This window comes from Oncorhynchus mykiss, chromosome 5 (genome assembly GCF_013265735.2).
Source record: "Oncorhynchus mykiss isolate Arlee chromosome 5, USDA_OmykA_1.1, whole genome shotgun sequence".
Taxonomy (NCBI): domain Eukaryota; kingdom Metazoa; phylum Chordata; class Actinopteri; order Salmoniformes; family Salmonidae; genus Oncorhynchus; species Oncorhynchus mykiss.
Window position 1 is genome coordinate 31128285 of NC_048569.1, and position 21760 is coordinate 31150044.

General features: G+C 43.7%; 1 protein-coding gene across 1 annotated transcript in view; it reads right to left on the reverse strand.

Moving 5' to 3' along the window:
- Nucleotides 1-21760, reverse strand: part of LOC110523598 (astrotactin-2-like) — a 430658-nt gene that overhangs the window by 272743 nt on the left and 136155 nt on the right. The window contains exon 4 of the mRNA XM_036977273.1: nt 9649-9798. Coding sequence (XP_036833168.1) covers nt 9649-9798 — 150 coding nt within the window. The remainder of the gene's footprint in view (nt 1-9648; nt 9799-21760) is intronic.

The window sequence follows — 21760 nt, forward strand, 5'->3', positions numbered from 1 at the left end:
TGCAACCACTGCACCACAGCAGAACCTGGCTCCCTGTAGAGGAAAGGCTGTGAAACCACTGCACCACAGCAGAACCTGGCTCCCTGTAGAGGAAAGGCTGTGCAACCACTCCACAACAGCAGAACCTGAGACAAAGCTGCATTTCCTGACAAAATGTGAAAAATATAAAACAATAAGAGAGTGTCATTTCCCCAAATTTGAAACCCTTATTGAAGGTTTCAAAGACCTCTATGATGAGAGTCGGCTTCTCGTCCAGTTGGGCGAGGACGCAGAGAGCTGTGGGTTGGCAGCGCACTACATTGGTGTCTGCCATAAGTTGAGGGACAGTGTCTTACAGACCAATCAACCTGCACATGTATTCTACTGTATGCTTATTGTTATTGTTCAATGTATGGTTATTTTGACCCTTGGTTATTGTTGTTACTGTTGTCCCGTTGACAATTTTATTCTTATTATTTTTCATATTGTAAATATCCAAAGTAAGTTTTGGCAAAATGTACATTGTTACGTCATGCCAATAAAGCAAATTGAATTGAATTGAGAGAGAGAGAGAGAGAGAGAGAGAGAGAGAGAGAGAGAGAGAGAGAATACAGTGGGAGAGAGAGAGAAAGAGAAAGAGAGAGAATACAGTGGGAGAGAGAGTGGGATGGGGAGGAGAGAGGGGTAGTAGACAGAGGATAGTGAGGGGGGAAAGGTACATGGGGAAAGAGAGGGGGAGCTGCATTTCAATCTGCCCTGTAATGGGAGTGATTAAGGGGGTGCAGGCACTGGGAGGCGAGGCAGAGATTATTTCATTCTGCACTATGAAAGCTAATAATTTGTTTGTGAGGGAGCACAGATCACCCTCTGCTACTGCCACACACACCATCACAACAACACCCTGCCACACACACCATCACAACAACACACTGCCACACACACCATCAGAAAAACACACTGCCACACACACCATCACAAAAACACACTGCCACACACACCAATCACAACAACACACTGCCACACCTAACAGACTTCAGCTTGGGAATGTGCATCGTAAGGTGTGTGGCCGTGTGTGTCTTTGTCTGTGTATGTTGACATGGCAGCACATTAAATGCACCTACCCCCGGCCCCCTGTGCATCTGTTTAAATCGGAAAAGGTTAAGCGTGGTTTACCCAAAATAACACAGGCTTTAATTATACAGAGATGTGGATAAACAAACGCCTTCTCCGTACATCAGGAGGGAAAGCACCAGGGAAAGCCATGAAATACAGCATGGCATGACAAGCGGGCGAGTACAGCTTACTCATTCTAAAGGTCAAGGTGTGTGTGTGTGTGTGTGTGTGTGTGTGTGTGTGTGTGTGTGTGTGTGTGTGTGTGTGTGTGTGTGTGTGTGTGTGTGTGTGTGTGTGTGTGTGTGTGTGTGTTTGTGTGTGTGTGTGTGTCTGATTACAGGTCCTAACCTGCTCGGCTATTGGTAATCCCATTACGAAAGAGCTGCATTCAGTGTGTCACTATCTATGACACCAGCGCACTAAGCAGCACTGCTCAAATGGATAGAAACTAATACCTCAATTAATTTTGAATGGAAAACCCATGAAGACTATGATATATGATTGAGACTGGATATATCCTTTTTAGAACCTGTCTGTATACTTGTTTCTATCCTCATTTCATTACCTCTCACAGGTGGTGATGCAGCAAGCTGCTAAAATGTGATGATTCAAAGTGTCTGTTTCCCAGAAATCCTAGCAGAAACGACTGCTGAGAAATTGGTTTCTAAGGCTGTGATTATACAGACAGCCCAATTCTGATCTTTTTTTCCACTAATTGGTCTTTTGACCAATCAGACTAGCTCTTGCTGCCAATAATTAAGCAAAAGGTGAGAATTGGGCTGCTTGTGTAAACACAGCCTAATGGTTGTAGAGGAGCTCTAGCTTTCAATAGTAGGCTGTGAAACACAGTCAATATAGTGCCTTTAATAGTATAGGCTGCAATCCAAGATAGTGATGGTAATACTATGTATACAGATGCATGGTTCCTTCTCTGAAGCCATTCTAGCAGGGGCTAGTCACAGTCTCAAAGGGTACTTCTCCTAGTCTCCATGGGTACTTCTCCTAGTCTCCATGGGTATTTCTCCTAGTCTCCATGGGTACTTCTCCTAGTCTCCATGGGTACTTCTCCTAGTCTCCATGGGTACTTCTCCTAGTCTCCATGGGTACTTCTCCTAGTCTCCATGGGTACTTCTCCTAGTCTCCATGGGTACTTCTCCTAGTCTCCATGGGTACTTCTCCTAGTCTCCATGGGTACTTCTCCTAGTCTCCATGGGTACTTCTTCTAGTCTCCATGGGTACTTGTCCTAGTCTCCATGGGTACTTCTCCTAGTCTCCAAGGGTACTTATCCTAGTCTCCAAGGGTATTTCTCCTTGTCTCCATGGGTACTTCTCCTAGTCTCCAAGGGTACTTATCCTAGTCTCCATGAGTACTTATCCTAGTCTCCAAGGGTATTTCTCCTTGTCTCCATGGGTATTTCTCCTAGTCTCCAAGGGTACTTCTCTTAGTCTCCAAGGGTATTTCTCCTTGTCTCCATGGGTATTTATCCTAGTCTCCATGGGTACTTCTCCTAGTCTCCATGGGTACTTCTCCTAGTCTCCATGGGTACTTCTCCTAGTCTCCATGGGTACTTCTCCTAGTCTCCATGGGTACTTCTCCTAGTCTCCATGGGTACTTCTCCTAGTCTCCATGGGTACTTCTCCTAGTCTCCATGGGTACTTGTCCTAGTCTCCATGGGTACTTCTCCTAGTCTCCAAGGGTACTTCTCCTAGTCACCATGGGTACTTGTCCTAGTCTCCATGGGTACTTCTCCTAGTCTCCAAGGGTAATTCTCCTAGTCTCCATGGGTACTTCTCCTAGTCTCCATGGGTATTTCTCCTAAAAATATATTAATTCAATAGAGAATTGCATCAAAATAACAATAGTCCAAACTCTGTCTCCATATATGGTTCACAAGTATTTAGTCAGAGAATGTAGCATGATTTGAGTGAATAGAATATCATTATGGCCATGTTCAATACAACTCCTCCACTGCTCCGCGGGCAGAACGGCACTAACTTCCATCGTCAACCGACAAGTTAGCTAGTGGCTGCAGGTTCCTGTGTGATAACGTTTTTTTTTTTTTTATGAAATCCACGGAATACCAAACATAATTGGTCTATATATTTTTTTATTTACAAAGCTAACAGACTGAATTTCAATATCTAGCCTCCCCGAAGACAATCTGTTCCTGTTTTCATGGTGTATTTTCAGTCTTTCCCTTTAAATCGCCAGTGAAACAGCCCCTCTCAACGTCGATTGACAAGCTTAGAGGAATAGAAAGCCACGGATCTGGTGATGAAAATGACGAGGTTATCAAGTTGATTTTGATTGGTCCAAACCGCAGAAACACCTCCAAATGTTACCACCTCCCAACACTGAAAAATAGAAGAGATACAACCAAGAGCTGGGCAGTTTAAACTACAGTAGCAATGGACACATCAAACTAATGTTCTTATTTAATCAACACTGTTAAGTACATGCTAGCAGATACCCATAGACTTCCAATCATTGTGCTAACGCTAATTAGCATTGGCTCGGGAAACTACCTCTATCTTCCTTCATACTGGACACATAGACATAAAAATAGTATTCACAAGTTTATCTGACTCGGGGGAGGAATATAAAGGTTCTCATTGACAAAATTACAAAGTATCCCTTTAAGGTTATAATATTGTGGAGAACAATCTAATGATTAGTTGAATGTGGTTCAAAGTAACATAGGGCAAAGAAAACTAGGTTTACACATTAATTTAGTAGGGCCCTTTTGAATTTGCCCCGTATTTCCCTACATTCTAGAGTGAACACCCTACATTATAGCTAAATGAATGTGTGTGGGCAACAGCACTGTATTATATTCCACAATGCTTCATTCTAACTGGCTGTTGGGTGCAGTCTGGTCTTGGCAGGCATTATCGTGGGCTGATTAGGTGGTCCAAGCGTGGCGAGAGAGTATCGGGAGCATCAGTTGCCCACGCTGTAGGGCCCCAGGCAGCCAAGTGCATATCAGGAAGCAACAACACTGCAGTGGCTCCACTGATCCCTGATCAACCCTAGAGGCCCCAGGCGGGAGCCCCTCTCTCCTCATTCACACTGCACTGATCTCAGAGAATCTACTTTCGGTCCAAGGTATATCCATGTGTATGTGTGAATCAAGTCTTTCTTTCTGTCACTTGTTTCTCTGTATCTGTCTCAGTATCTATCGTTGTCTGTCTCTGCCCTCTATCAGACCCTTTCTGTTTCTGTCTGCCTGTGGCTCACCTCCATCTCGTTTTGAAACTGGCAAACAGGTGGCAGCACAGTACAGTATAACAATCAAACAGATTCAATAATCTCAGAGTTTTCGGGATCCTGAAGGCTTTCAAAACAAGACTTTTCTAAAAATTGATGTGCCACAAAGATATTGCTGAGGGCATCACAATAAAAGCACACTGACACATTTTACAGCCTGAATCCATGTCCGCATTATTGCTGTGACATGGGCTAGGGAAAAACATTGGAACAGGTGGAGGTTTAATGGTCAGTCTGGTTGCAGCACTCCCACCTACGTGGTCTTCTTCCCTACCCCCATCTCACCTGGACGTTTCTTCCATTTTGATTAATGGATCGTTTAGGCTAACGACCATATAAATGGCACTTGCAGCACTCCGGGTGTAATCGGTAAATGGTGGGAACAGGGAGAGAGCACTTTGGTAAATGCGATCCCAAAAGGTATGACTGATGACTGGCCGCCATGGGGGCGCAAATCCAGAGCCCTTAGCACGATGGCACCTTGGGCTATTAACACCTGCCACATGGGGTTTCATTCCTCCATCTTGGGTCATTATTGCATCTCCCCTATGGCCCCCACACACCCTGTGCAACTCACAGTGAGGCTGGGGACACCTTGGATTCTTAGGGCCCCGTCTAAAATGGATGTTTCACTCCTAACACCAGTAAGTGTCAAACAAATCCTATTCCTGTTAGCTCATCAACACTTCCATTGAAGATCCAGCGAGACAGAGGATATGGTACAGGAATAACTGCTGTAGGGCTATGCAGTCAGGCAGACATACAGTACAAGAGACATGACATATGATGAGTAAAAATCCTGTTAGTCTGGTCTGGAGAACAAGTCAGTGTCAGAGTGTGGTAATTACATTGATGGCTAGGAACACATTCCCCGACTTCCAGTGAAGTATGAGTCCATTGATTTAATAGTCTGGACAGGAGTATGCACACACACATGCACATACACACACTGTTGTGTCTGGCGGTAGATCAGCGGGCTGGCCCGTCATAGAGAACCTACGGCTTCGGGCCCAGAGCTGTAATCACTGTGTATTGTCTAGAGGGAAGATTGAAGGGTGCTGAAAGTGCAGCCAAGCACAGAATGGATTCACCAGCCATCAACACTCCCTGAATCAAACACACTCTAGCATTTATTTATTTATCTCTCTCTCACTCTCTCAAGTAACAGGCTTTGCAAATTCAGCCAAATGCACTCTGTCTCCTTACACTCTCTATAACGGGTGAAGAGACACAAACACAGAACACTTTTATGTGTAACTTCCAAGCATCAATTAATATCAGATAAGAGGGATAATAACCACAAGGTCAGGTTATCATAGTGGGCCAAAGATGAGTTCTAACACATCAAACACTTGCACAGCTTATAAGAAACACATCAAACAGTATTAGCTTCAGAGAGGGAAACACGGTGCACAAAGGTGTATGCAAATCGGGAAAGATTACAGAAACTCAATGAGACTAAACGCAACTGCGAAGAGACTTCAAAGAGTGTCTCTAAATTGTGGCTTGGGCAGAATGTTAATTAGCCCAGTCTTGGAGCACTCAAACACTGCACAGTGAAAGAAAGACAAGAAACAATGAAATAGAATCAGAAAATATGAACTTGAAGAGAGAGATTTGTGTCTCTGTGTGTTGATGTCCATATGCGTGCGTGCGTGTGTGAATGTTTGACAAGTAGATCATATTTTAAATTGCTTTGGAAATGTAAACATATATTTCCCATGCCAATGAAGCCCCCTTGAATATAATTGAATTAATAAAATAGAAAAGGAGAGAGAGAAGTGGAGAAAGTGCTTCTTCACTTCAGCACCAAGGTCAGCTCTCCTTTGACGGTGGAGTCTTATTAGTCTTTCACTAAACCAAACAACACTTCAACTGGCCCTTTGCTCTGAAGAAACTTTACCAATACAACTACACTGAACAAAAATATAAACACAACATGTAAAGTGTTGGTCCCATGTTTCATGAGCTGAAAAGAAAAATCTGACATTTTCTTTTTGCCAAAAATGCTTATTTCTCTTAAATGTTGTGCATAAATGTGTTCAGCATTTCTGCTTTGCCAAGATAATACACTTGACAGGTGTGGCATATCAAGAAGCTGATTAAACAGCATCATTACACAGGTGCACCTTGTGCTGGGGGCAATAAAAGGACACTTTAAAATGTGCAGTTTTGTCACACAACACAATACCACAGATGTCTCAAGTTGAGGGAGCGTGCAATTGGCATTCTGTCTGAAGGAATGTCCACCAGATCTTTTGCCAGAGAACTGAATGTTAATTTCTCTACCATATCCAATGTCGTTTTACAGAATTTGGCAGTACGTCTAACCGGCCTCACAACCGCAGACCATGTGTAACCATGCCTGCCCATGAACTCCACATCCTGCTTCTTCGCCGGTGGGATTGTCTGAGTGGGGGTGGGGTGTGGGTGCTGAGGAGTATTTCTGTCTGTAATAAAGCCCTTTTGTGGGGAAAAATTCACACTGATTGGCTGGGCCTAGCTCCCCAGTGGGTGGGCCTGCCTGTCAAGTGAGTGGGCCTATACCCTCCCAGGCCAACCCATGGCTGCACCCCTGACCCGGGAATGTAAAATCGATAGATTAGAGCCTCATTTAATTATTTAAATTTACTGATTTCCTTATATAAACTATAACTCTGTCAAATCTGTGAAATTGTTGCGTTTATATTTTTATTCAGTATAGTTCTCACTCACACTGGACTCAGTCCTTGGTGCTGAAGTGGGGTCACTCTCTCTCGCCCTCTTTCCATCTCTCTCTCTCCCCTCTATCCCTTCATTGGTATTTGCATTCCAGGCATAGTGATGATGACCTTACTGGGCTAATTCTGAATATTCGAGGGGCATCACTCTTACTCTGTATTCTTTCTCAAACACAAGCTTACACGTAAACAAGAACAGGAACAATACTATGTGAAGGAAAGGATCCCACAACTAGAACTGTTTCTCTTCAGTTCTCCCAACAATCTAAATGTAAGGAATGTATTTAGTGTCACACGTTAGGAAGACTCTTAATAAAGTGCACAGATGGTGTCCTGTCCCTCTTTCCTGTATGGTGTCACTGAGACACCCCCACGCAGCATGGACTCGGTGCCACTGTGCCAAAGGGCCTGTCTCCGCCATGGCCCCTCATTACAATGCAAAAGTCATCAGCAGCAACAATGACGGGGAAAAGGAGAGAAAACCTCACAGCTGCTCTCACGCTTAATCTACTTAAAAACTGGCATCAATGTAAAACATGCAAATGTACAGTGGGGCTCGGGGAGACGGGGAGAGACGGCAGAAAAGGGAACTAATTCACGGCATAAAATGCTGTCAAGCCAGCCAAAATTAAATAGAAAAGTACTTCCCAGCCTCCCTCTCGCCTCGCACATTCCCAGTTCCCGCCTTCTCCATCGGACCTATAATTTGACTGCAAATTCATTTCCTCACGAGGCCTAATCTCCGGGCCTAGCCGCCGAACTCCCCTTTCCCTCTCTTGGCTAATTGAGTTTCCCTTCCGTAAAAGCACTAGTCCCATTAGCATGTTTGTTATCCTGGACTGGCTTCCTCTTTGTGCTGCAAAACACACTTTCAGCTGTAATTAAAGGTCTTGAAAAAAGTTGATTTCCTCTCTGAGTCACAGAGGAAATCTCCTGCGAGTGACTTGCACTGAGACGCTCTAGGATTTGAACATTTGAGAGCTGGATCCAATGAAAGGATTTGATTCCACAGAGCCGACATTTGCTAACAAAGCTAAGCTAATTCCTGGGCTATTCGCTCAGGGTCTCTTAATGACAAAATTACTTCTAACTTGATAGTTAAAGCTGTAAAGGAAAACAAAATATATTTTTTTCAACACAAAGACAGACTTCCTCTTAGCTATATTGGTTATAGCAACCCCATAGCCAATGTTTAGGGCCTGCCTTACAGTATCTCACAACTAGGCTCTGTGTCATATGTTACATTAAAGTATACCACTTAGCATATACACTCAGTTCACGAAAATGGTTCGCTCTTACAGACAGTAGGCCATGGCCGTGGCTTGCTATATAAATCAGGCAGACAGGCATCGAGGCATTCAGTTACTGTTCAATTGAACGTTAGGATGGGAAAAACTAGTGACCAAAGCAACTCTGAGCATGACTGTCGGTTCCAGGTGCACTGGTTCCATTATCTCAGAAATGGCTGGCCTCCTGGGTTTTTCATGCACAACAGTGTCTAGGATTTACTGAGAATAGTGCAACAAACAAAACACATCCAGTCAGCTGCAGGGAGAATAGCAAGAATCAAGCAAGCTAACATGTTGCCCACAAACATTGGTGTGCAGAACGATATCGCACAGCACACAACTCGTTGATCTTTGTCACGGATGGGCTACTGCAACAGATGACCACACCAGGTTCAAATTCTATCAGCTAAAAACAAGAAGAATCTACTCCAGTGGGCACGTGATCACCAACACTGGACAATTGAGAAGTGGAAAAACATTGCCTGGTCCAACGAATCCCGGTTCCTGGTGTCAACGGTACAGGCTGGTGGCGGTGGTGTAATGGTGTGGCAAATGTTTTTCTGGCACACTTTAGGTCCCTTGATACCAATTGAGCAACATTTCCATGCCCCGTAGAATTCAGGCTGTTCTGGAGGCATAGCAGGGTCCGACCCAGTACTAGATGGTTGTGCCTAATAAACTGGCCACGGAGTGTAGAGAAGGTGGTGTGAGGGTGATAGGGTATGTAGTCAAGAGCAAGAGGCTAGCTGTCCAAGGTTAATGTCTCACATTTCCACAGTGGCCAGTCAGTCTCTTCCAGTAGGGTGTCATGTCAATGGCATGGATGGGTCTTCTACGGTCATATGTTGAGGATCCTTTGGCTTGTCAGGGTTAATGTCACATGCATGACTTCAGACCTTCTCAGGAACATACATTCAGATCTTGGCTGTTGCTGTGCACTCAAACCTGTTTTAATCATACATGACCGTAAAATACCCATCCATGATTAAAAGAAGGTCTGAGTGCACAGCAACGGCCAAGATCTGAATTTATATTCCTGAGAAGGTCTGAAGTCATGCATGTGACATTAACCCTGACAAGCCAAAATATCCTCAACATGTGCTTGAACTGTATATGTAGCCAATTATGCTGCTCTTGCATTTGAACAGAATAGTGACTCATTAACTGTTGTCCCACTGAATACATACTGGATGTCAAACTTGACAGATATATGCTCTCTGTGCATTGATAAAAGGTGTCCATACTGAATAGAACAGTGACTAATGAGCTGTTGTCTTACCTCTGGTGTGGCTTGGGCCTCTCTTGCGTCCTGTGGAGGAGCTGTGTGTGACGTGTTGAAAGTGGGCGATCTCCATGGTCGTGTTAGGACGGAAACTCTCCTTAAACCGCTGCATCAATGCCTCGACCGTCTCCTGCTTGGGGTCAAAGGCTGGAGGGGGACAAAGCAATGAGATGTGAGATGTGTTAAAAGTTTTCACATTTCAAAAGGGTGGATACAAAGCGTGAGAAACAGATGTCGTAGATGCAAACAGGGAAGATAAAAGCAAACAAACACATTTGAATGAGAGCAGGTCAATGAAAACACTTTGCTCAGTAGTTTCCTCAACTTTCGTTTGTTTCCTGGCTATGACTGAGGGCTTTAAACGTGCAAAAGATTTGGAATTCAATGGTATACATCTGGGCAGTTACAATGTAAATTGCAAAGCCTAGTCACAGCAGATTAGTGGGCCTTATTCAATGGTCTTCCCCTCGCCGCTCTGTCGAACACTTCAGTCATCCTAGTTCAACCTCTGAAAAAATAACCGTCTTTGAATGTTGTCAAGTTTGGCATGAAGAAGCAGTTGTATAATTCACGGCTGAAAAAGAAAGTACCTCAGAAGCTTTGCCCTTTTTTCAAAGTGTGTATCACCGCTGAATCAGGCTGCTGTAAGAGGCAAAGCACAAAGGACTACAGATGAGAAAAGTTGGACAAGCATCTATCCAGTTAATCTTTCAAAATAGAGCACTCCAGTTTACAATGGGTAATGGCATGGTTTGCATAGCCCCCCTTTGAAAATCAATATGAGATGGAGCAAGTGTGGATTGCAGTGTGGCCCAGGCACATTTCTACTTTTCTTCTACTAGGCAGAAAATCCCCAAACCCCGGGGGACTTGTATGACCCATCTAAACATGTTCTGCCCCATTTGTGCCACAGAGACAAAAAATGAGAGAGAATACTATTTCCGTTGTTTCCTCGGCACCAAAAAAATCATAAAACGATCACTAAAAAAACACAGAAGGAAGCGACTATTTATCTAGCGCCTCAATTACCAAGCAGTGTGCTGTTCCCTGATGGTTCACAATGCATCAAGAGTTCAATTAAAGTGAGATATGTAGACCTGAGAGTCCCTCGGAGGAACGATGATACGTCTGGACAAGGGCTATTTACTCCAGTGCAGTGTGTACAGGAGCGGAGCAGCCCAAAGTAAGCGACAGAGAGGGAGATCGGAGATGGATGTGACCCGGCTCACAGCGGTATAGCCCACTCCACAGACAGGGTCATTTCTCAACCTCCCCCACTCTGTCAGTCTGTCTCTCAGGTGTGCTCACATCATGAATTATTATCATACATCACTTTGCCGGGGACGCTCAGGGAATGCCAATGAGACTATAAAATGGAGTGCTAAAATAAAAAGTTGTAGAATAAAAGTCAAATAGCGTGAGAATTTGAAGTTATGATGAAGTTGGATATTATGTTTCCATACTTGTAGAACAATGGAAACACTGTTACATTCATGTGTATGGTTCAGTTAGTTTGTATAAGCTGACATTGTAATTTGCTTCCTCAATAAGACAAGACTATGAACTGTCTTATTGGTTTCTAAGTGTCTTATTGGTTTGAAAGTATTGGACGTATTATATAATATGAACCAGGATACCATTGTCCTTTAAAAGTACTTTTAAAACACATTTTACAGTTTCATTGCATGAAAATGATTTAATATGTGCGTTATGATATTAATTAAAAACAAATCATATCTTGCTTTGCTCTATGTTTTCCAGTTAGATGTGCTAAAACATCATCAGAATGTGATCATGACTTTAATACAATACATTTTCTCATAACACTAAAACTGCCTGGCCTTTCAGCCTATAAGTAGCCACTAGAGAATGTTGCCGGGCGCCTCCTTCAGCATACACATCAGATGCATATCAACCCACAAGGTGTGCAAACATAAGCACCAAGGCTTGATAAATATTGCATAAACAATGGTAAAGGATGAATTGCATGAATAAATATTTGTGGAGCTATATCAATTTCAAAATCTAACAATAGTGTTTTCTTTAGGTAGAAAGGGTGTTTTGTATAATTTTGTATCATTCTACAAAGTCCTCGAGAAAAACATAAGCCTATTTTCGTTTCCCTTACAATAAAAAATGACAGTGTAATCCATTTGATCAACTTTATTTGTAGATTTGATTAGTAATAGTGTTAGTAGTTAAAACAGTTACAGCTTCTGACAAAGCAGAAACGAAAAGTGTAATAAGAATATAACCAGTCAGGTGAAATGATTTGCTTTATTCCTAAACAAAAGCGCCAGCGCATCAACAATTGTAACGGATCAATTGCATGAAGAAATAATTGTAGAAATATATCCATGGCAAGAAATAAAAACAGTAATTTGTTGATTGTATCGGTCCCTGTATTGTGCCCTTATGCATGAATTAATCACGTCTTCTCTTTATGCTTTGGGTCCACAGTCAGCACACAGCTTCGGGGCTTTGCGTGAGCAAGCCACACAAACAAATCGATTCCACTGTACAGTTTTCTTTGGCCTTGTTCGGTGTGCACCTGCCGACTTGACATTGTGTCGTCTTTTCCTGAGTTGAAGCTGTGGTGCGTGGGGAAGAGGGAGAGTAGGAGGCGCTTCTGGATACTTAAATGACTCCAAATCCATACTCTTTCTGCCGTATGCCCCACAGACATACAAGAGTGCAATAAATGCTTTGAGTTCATCCATAGACATGTCCCATGTACTGTTTATTTTTCTGTGTGGATGAGCGACAGTAAAATCTCTGATGTGCTACAACATCTGCATGTCACATAAACAAAGAGAACTGTAGAGTATGCTGGCAATTTGTCTCTTTGCGTTAGCTGTAGAACCTGCTCTCTCATTACACTATTGTCCTAAATACAATCATCCTCCTTACCCTCATCATTCAGATCATTGAAATTCAATCCCCCCCTTCACCCACCTCCTCATCATTCAATTCATTCAAATTAAATTGTGAAGTCTCATGCACAATTATCTGTTTCTATCTGGCACCTTTCGCCCATTCACCCATTGATGACATTCATTCAGTGAGGAGAGAGATGCATTAGCGCCTGGGTACCAATGCACTTCGGCTCATATAAAATCAAATATTATTTGGCACGCTCCAAATACAACAATACAACCTTACAGTGAAACACTTACTTACAAGCCAAACTTCTTCGGGGTCGGTGTCCCGTCCACGGGACGGTTGAGCTAACATAGGGTAATGCGATTAGCATGAGGTTGTAAGTAACAAGACAATTTCCCAGGACATAGACATATCTGGTATTGGCAGAAAGCTTAAATTCTTGTTAATCTAACTGCACTGTCCAATTTACAGTAGCTATTACAATTAAATAATACCACGCTATAATTTGAGAAGAGTACACAGTTTTAAAAATGAAAAGTTATTAATTAGGCACATTTGGGCAGTCTTGATACAACATTTTGAACAGAAATACAATGTTTCATTGGATCAGTCTAAAACTTTGTACATACACTGCTGCCTTCTAGTGGCCAAAATCTAAATTGCAACTGGGCTGGAATAATACATTATGGCCTTTCTCTTGCATTTCAAAGAGGATGATGCAAAAAAAATATACAAAATAAAGTTTTTTTCTTTATATTATCTTTTACCAGATCTATTGTGTTAAATTATCCTACATTGCATTCATATTTCCACAGCCTTCAAAGTGTTTGGGTATGTCATTTTAGGAAAACATTTTAAAAAGGGGCGGATCCCTATTAACCAACAAGGCAGTTTTAAGAAAATCCCTAAAAAAGTAAGAGATAAGAATAACAAATAATTAAAGAGCAGCAGTAAATAACAATAGCGGGGATATATACAGGGGGTCAATGTGTCAATGTGTGGGGGACACCGGTGTACATGTAGGTAAGTGGCTATGCATAGATAATAACAGAGAGTAGCAGCAAAGTGGGGGGCAATGCAAATAGTCTGGGTAGCCATTTGATTAGGTGTTCAGGAGTCTTATGGCTTGGGGGGTAGAAGCTGTTTAGAAGACTCTTAGACCTAGACTTGGTGCTCCGGTACCACTTGCCGTGCAGTAGCAGAGAGAACAGTCTATGATAAGGGTGGCTGGAGTATTTGACAAATTTGGGGGTTTCCTCTGACACTTACCTGGTATAAAGGTCCTGGATGGCAGGAAGCTTGGTCGCAGTAATGTTCTGGGCCGTACGCACTACCCTCTGTAGTGCCTTGCAGTCGGAGGCCGAGCAGTTGCCATACCAGGCAGTGATGTAACCCGTCAGGATGCTCTTGATGGTGCAGCTGTAAAACCTTTTGAGGATCTGAGGACCCATGCCAAATCTTTTCAGTCTCCTGAGGGAGAATAGACTTTTGTTGTGGCCTCTTCATGACTATCTTGGTGTGCTTAGACCATGTTAGTTTGTTGGTGATGTGGACGCCAAGGAACTTGAAGCTCTCAACCTGTTCCACTACAGCCCCGTCGATGAGAATGGAGGCATGCTCGGTCCTCCTTTTCCTGCAGTCCACAATCATCTCCTTTGTCTTGATCACATTGAGGGAGAGGTTGTTGTCCTTGCACCACACAGTCATGTCTCTGACCTTCTCCATATAGGCTGTCTCATCGTTGTCGGTAATTGTGTCAGCAAACTTCATGATGGTGTTGGAATCGTGCCTGGCCGTGCAGTCATGAGTGAACAGGGAGTACAGGAGGGGACTGAGCACCCACCCCTGAGGGGCCCCCATGTTGAGGATCAGCGGGGCGGATGTGTTGTTACCTACACCAACCACCTGGGAGGCAGCCCATCAGGAAGTCCAGAATCCAGTTGCCGAGGGAGGTGTTTAGTCCCAGGGTTCTTAGCTTAGTGATGAGCTTTGAGGGCACTATGGTGTTGAATGCTGAGCTGTAGTCAATGAATAGCATTCTCACGTAGGTGTTCCTTTTGGCTACAGACGTGAGTGCTACAGGTTGATAGTCATTTATGCAGGTTACCTTAGTGTTCTTGGGCACGGGGACCATGGTGGCCTGCTTGAAACATGTTGGTATTAGACTCAGACAGGGAGTGGTTGAAAATGTAAGTGAAAACACTTGCCAGTTGGTCAACGCATGCTCGGTGCACACGTCCTTGTAATCAGTCTGGCCCAGCGGTCTTGTGTATGTTGACCTGTTTAAAGGTCTTACACATTGGCTGCGGAGAGAGTGATCACACAGTCATCAGGAACAGCTGATGCTCTCATGCATGTTTCACTGTTACTTGCCTCGAAGCGAGCATGTAAGTTATTTAGCTAATCTGGTATACTCGTGTCACTGGGCATCTCTCGTCTGTGCTTCCCTTTGTAGTCTGTAATAGTTTGCAAGTCGGTGTAGTACAATTCAATCTTTGTCCTGTCCTGTATTGACACTTTGCCTGTTTGATGGTTCGTCGGATGGCATAGCGGTATTTCTTATAAGCTTCCGATTTAGAGTCCCGCTCCTTGAATGCGGCAGCTCTACCCTTTAGCTCAGCATGAATGTTTCCTGTAATCCATGGCTTCTGGTTGGGGTATGTATGTACAGTCACCGTGAGTCGATGTACTTATTGATAAAGCCAGTGACTGATGTGGTGTACTCCTCAATGCCATCGGAAGAATCCCTGAACATATTCCAGTCTGCTAGCAAAACAGTCCTGTAGTTTAGATGTGTGTAATATACTTTTTTGATGGTTTCACTGATTATAATGAGCTAATCCTAAACTATTTGCCAGCTATGTGTGGTGCCACGTTTGTTGACATTATACAATGCATTCTGGGTGTCACGTCTGTCTGACCAAATGGTTCACTCATCTTTCGGGTAAACTTCCGGAAGTGAATGAAGGGAAGTGAATGATTGCAGACGACACCCGCTTCAACATAAATACTTCAAACAAACCAAAATCATCTTGTCTCCTGTTATTATCTTTGGTTGATGCGAAAAACAAACATGGCGGTGCGAGCAAACTACCCATCGTAGGATTACTTGTGATTTTTAGAAAGTGTTTTACTCAATTATGTCAATGTTGAACAATGTTGAGCTTACCCATGATGTGATGAATTATAAATAGTAATTGCTATTAGGTAATTAATATTGTGGTTTCTGTCAGCCGAGAGTTAACTAAATCTGACCGCTTGTGTTATGCCAATATTTCCTCAGTTAGCGATAGGTCTAATGTAGCTTATATTTTCCGGTTTGGATGATTGTATATGCTGTTGCTAGTTCTGTGAATGCCTGAACATTGCATCCAAAAATAAACTTGTCACATAACTTTGTAAGGACTGTATTCACGCAAAATGATTTTGTGAAAAAACAGTGTGGCCAGCTCATATGCTGACTGTTGCGCTAATCAAAACTGGACTTTCGAAATAAGCGATCTAATCAAACCAATTTGAGCGTATGCTGCAGGGACCAGTGTAGAATGATCACACCTGTTTGTTGGTACGTGAGAAAAGGTTCAACAGTGGCCAAACACACAACACAGTAGAGTATGCCCTCTGCCCTTTAAAGAAGGGGTGAAAAACACACTACCCTATGCACCATGTCCTTTACTCATGCCCACTTCTTAAACAAGAAGTGATGTAGCCATAAAGCCAACAGCTCACTCCTTCACGTCCACTTAAACACATAATGTACGAATTTGGCATGTTGAAACCCCAGCGAGGGGTTCCGTGAGCCTGGGAAGGCTCCATGAGATGGCTCATCTAATGATAGTGAGACGCTGTATACAAAGAGCTAGCCAGCTAGCAAGCATGCTACGCTACGGCAGTAAATGTACTGAGAATTCCCCATTGGGTATTTGATGGTGCGCTAGGCTAATCCACGGGCCTCAGCTCAGCAAACAAAAACACAGGGTGGGCCGGGAGAGCAGCAACCACTTAAGCCCTGACTGAGGAGCGGCTCCCTGCCTGGCTGCATGATAGGAGGTTAACTAGGGCCATGCATATTGCATGGGCCCTGGGCGCTCTCTTTGTTCTATCAGGGAGGCATAGATGCTATCCCAAACAGGCCCAGAGAGGCCCTGTGACGCACTCCATCAAACACACATCGCTTGTCTCTTTAGTGTGTTCGACAAATACTGACCTCTCTCTCTCTCTCTCACACACACACACACACACACACACACACACACACACACACACACACACACACACACACACACACACACACACACACACACACACACACACACACACACACACACACACACACACCCTCTGAATGGCTATTGATTATTGTCTTCTAAATGCAATCTTGTCTGTCTCTGTAGAAAGATATCATCCGAAGAGGGAAAGATGCATGGTGTCCATTTATAATGATGTTGCTTTTTTATCTGTGCCATTATATTACAGCTAGGAATTGTTGAAACCAACAGTCAGTACAGGTTTTTAATCCTTCCAAAACACAAAGCTAAGAATCGTTTTCAGCAAAAAACAAAAAGATAATAAAAAAAGTTAAACAATCAGGAATATAATTTCCTTTCTCCCTGAAAATGGTTGCTTAAGGAGGAATTGAAGAAGCAGCACGGGACGTTAGTGGCACCTGAAATTGAGGAGAACAGGCTCGTTCTAATGACTGGAGCGGAATAAGTGCAATGGTAACAAACATTTCAAACACATGGTTCCATCTGCGCCGTTCCGGCCATTATTATGAGCCGTCCTCCCCTCAGCAGCCTCCTGTGAGATGCAGGTAAGGGACAGCTTATTGCAGCTAGCAGAATATGGAGGACATAAAAGATTACAGTACCTGATGTAACAGCTAGCAAAAGCACTAGGCTCTCAGAATAAAATCCCTTTTTCCTTGACGTATTTCCTTTACTTATGATACTTTCCTTTCCTTAGGACACTGTTGAAGGTACTTCTGGGACTGAGGGTCTTTCTCTCCACTGAAAGCCCAAGTTTGCTTCTCACTTACAGCTCAATACAAGCCAGCATCCTCCTTATCTCCCCTAGTCCCTTATCTGCAGCGACAGTGGGTTAACAGTGTGTTAGAAGCATTGGACACAACCACTAGCACAGTGCCCTGTCCCATGAGATCTCAGTGGGTTCACACCTCCCAGCACCAGAACATAACCTTATGGAAAGGCACAAACAACAGTTGTGTGTGTGTGTGTGTGTGTGTGTGTGTGTGTGTGTGTGTGTGTGTGTGTGTGTGTGTGTGAGAGAGAGAATGTGAATGCTAGAGCTTGTGTGTGTGTGTGTGTAAGTGAGAGAGTGAGTGAGAATGTGAATGCTAGAGTGTGTTTGATTCAGGGAGTGTTGATGGCTGGTGAATCCATTCTGTGCTTGGCTGCACTTTCAGCTCCCTTCAATCTTCACTCTAGACAATACACAGTGATTGCAGCTCTGGGCCCGAAGCCTTAGCTTCTCTCTCTTCTCTGCCAGACACAACAATGTGTTTGTTTGGGTGTGTGCAAGTATGAGACTTTATGTGTATGTTTGTTGTCGAACCGGCTCAACCGGCTCAAAGCCCGTAACAAAAAGGAAGACAACATGGAGATAAGGAATAACAAAAAAATATTCATTAATTGAAGTAACCTATATACAATTAACAATGGTGTGTGTAGTCAGTAATCAGTAGTGTAAGTGAGTGGTTGCGTGTATAGATGTGATAATGAGGAGTGTTGAAAGACACCAAAACAAACAAACTGGCCACAAAAATGCCACATCCAAAATCAAACAGTGTGTCTGCATGGAGAGAGTCTCCTTAATGAATGGGGAAGAGCTGTGCCCAGGTGTGTCCCATTTCGCTGACGACCCTCTCGGCTCCGCCCACCGACATCCTAATAAGGAAAACAAGAGCAAAGTATGTGTGCATCGGCCTGAAACCAGCCAGGGGAGTCAGAATTCTATTGGGTCTTCGTTGGCATACCACTGGCCCTCAGTGGGCTCTCACATTCAATGTCTGCTAAGGAGTGTGGAACATTGAGCAGGTGAAGGGGATTTACATCAAGTGGCCGCTCCACACATCAGACAACCAGCTCTATTTCCTTCCCTTCTCTCTCTCCCTCCCTGCCGTATCTCCCCTCTTCCACAGCCCTCCCTCTAGATCTCATCAGTGAGAAATCGATTGATACAGAAAGAGAAAAAGAGAGAAGGAGAAAGAGTGAGGAGGAATAAGGAAGGGAGATCAGTGGTCTCTACTCTCCAGTGTGGACATGGTGGACACTGTCCTTATTCAAAGTTCACCACGACTACATGCACACACAGGATAGCTGGGTCCAAGTACAGTAACACCGGAGAAGGCCTGCTAACAAGAAATCTGTCTGTCAGGCAATGCATCGTTCAGGTCTATGCCAATGACCCCGCTGTAAGATTGTTATGCTAAAACGGAGTCACAATATACCTATTCACAATGAGATGTCGTACAGATGTCCAGACACATTTTCGCATGAATTCAGGTGCGTTTCGCTGCTAAGAACCCAGGCAAAAGCACTGTGAGTTTGGACTTCAGAGAAACAAATCAAATCAAACAAGAGCCATGCAAATTCACAGTGGTGGATGTATCCATGAGGGAGATGTGTTTTTCTTAAGACCCTACAAATCCCTGATGCTTTAGTCTAGAGTCACTCCACAGGGAGGAGAAAGGCTGCGAGCTCGATGATTCGACTCCCTCTCCCTCTTTTTTTCAGCACTTTTTCTCTCCCCCTTCATCGTCCATCTTTCTCCATCTCCCCCTCCCACCCTTCCTTCTCTCTCTCTCCCCCCTCCTCACACTCACTCCCACTTTTCCAGTCTGGCTGAGGGATTGAAAGGGAGGGAGATAAATGGAAGGGAAATGGGAATACACCCCAGCTCCGATTCCCTCTGTGATTTACTCAATTTGCCATTGTTTCAGGATGAGTCTGGAGGGGGTCTGCACCCTGGGATGGCACAGCCATGACAGTGCTGCCTCTGGGAGTGTGATGAGAGTGAATGAAGAGAAGAGGGAAATGGTGAGAAGAGAGAGATTAATGAAAAGAGAGTGTGGCGGGGGGGGGACTGCAAATTGTAGAAGTGGGGAACAGGGGACAGGGGAGAGGAAGACAGACAGAGATTAGAGCAAAAGGAAGGGGGAGATAGAGGAGAGAAGAAAGCAACATGAGAGAGAAAGAGGAGATGGAGAATGAACCCGGGGGGAGAGGAAACCATAGAGAGATAGGAAAAGATAGAGGGAAGAAAGGTGAGATCAGGGGGAGAACAGATCAAGAGGGAAAAGGATGGAGAGAAGAGATCGAGAACGGGGAGAAAAAAAACGAAAAACAAAGTTGTGCATAGAGGGAGGAGAAGAGAGCACAAAAATCATCAAACACGACCAGCATGGACATTTATTGGTGTTCTGACGCTTTTAGGGAATGAACCATTGCACATCCCACTGCTATGATGAAAGCTGTGTTTCTAAAAGCCAACTGGAACTCGATGTAAAAGATCTAATCAAATCTCTCAAATTATGAGTATTTTGTATATACTAATTGGACTATTTATAAGCAAACATGGTACCTGCCATGGCTGTCCTACCTCCTGCAGAAAACACCCACCAGGCAAACATAAATTGAAAACAACACTGTGTCCATGTTATTTCCCCATATTTAATCAACATAACCCCACTGTCTTTACATGGCTTTTTGTTTGAATTTGTACGTAGACAGTTTTTGTCTCAATTCAACAGGGTTTCCATTATGGTTTACATTTGCTGACGATTCAATCACATACCAATCAGAATTGGACATTGATCTGACGTCTGCTCAGTAGAAATGTCCCCCTTAAGGGATGATAAGAAGGACCCACTAATCACTCGTCAAGCTTATAGAAAACAAACAAACTAATTCAAACTACCTCACAGTGCATCCAGATGTTTCTATTAGTCCTGCCGTGTGTACTGCAGGCCTGTTGGGTTAATGGGTTGATAAACACACTCCATGGGCCCACTGGGGTCTGCCCGACAACGTACACAATTCTTTCTGCCCCCCACACTTAACTATCTATCCCTGTTGATGGACAGAAAACCCTAGAGGGTATGCTGTATGCTGCCTTTTCACATGTAGGACTACTGTAAAGAAATATCCCCTTGCCCTCTTGCTTATGCAGAAAAGCATTGGCTGTGCTACAGGCTGTGTAACACAAAGTGGGGAGGAAAAGAGGTACCTATCTTCACTCTTTGAAGAAACTCAAATGAGGGGGAAAATAAAAATGGATAGAATGAAGAGCACCAAATTGGTCCAATTGAAACTTTTCTGGGGCCTTTCGCTCCCTCCAAATGATGTGCAGGCAGAGAGAGATGGTTGTGGTTGTTTTCAATGCCCCATCTTCCCATCCACCTCCTGTTTCATGCACTTATCTGTGCAAGTATTCCCCCCTGTAATGATCGGCAGGAGCTTTAGAACATAGTCAGAATTACTAAGACATCCAGGGAAAGGACTGTTGTTTGAGGAATACCAAGCCACAGACACAAACACACATGCACACGCATACACACACACTCTTTCTTCTCCTAAAGACTTTCTCTCCCGTGCTTGTACTTATTTTGAAATTTCTGTCATTTCCTGCTTCTTGAGAGTGTGTAATGTGCCAGCTTCAGAGTCAAACAATTTCCTTTTGACTAGCACCGCCTTCCTTTGTATTTCTAGCCTCTGCTGTTTGCCGAGGAGCAGAAAATAGGCTATCTATAGCCTCTTGCCACGGGCCTGAATGAAATATGAATGTGCTTCTTCTCCTGCCTGTGTGCCAGCTGAGGCGTTGCGGGTCACAGTCTGGTCTCCCGCTGCTCTGAGAGAAGCCACGCCACGGCATTACTGCTGCAAATTGGCCAAGAGTGTAGATATACACCCGCGAATATATTTACATTAATTTATCTAGTGTGATGACAACTGGAGGAGGGGAGGACAACTGGAGACTGCTGGAAATATTTATGGACACATTATGGCTACTTTGTGCATGTGTCTGCAAGAAGTAACCTGGCAACGAGGATCTATGTGTCACTCTTGGCAAGAGGAATCTGGCCCCAATGTGGAAGGCTTTAAACACTTTACAGCTAAAGAACAGACCAGATCTGTACACAAGCTGTGCAAGTAGACATTTGGTTCCCTAACATCTGTTATCAAGATGGATCTTCAATTTAAAACAA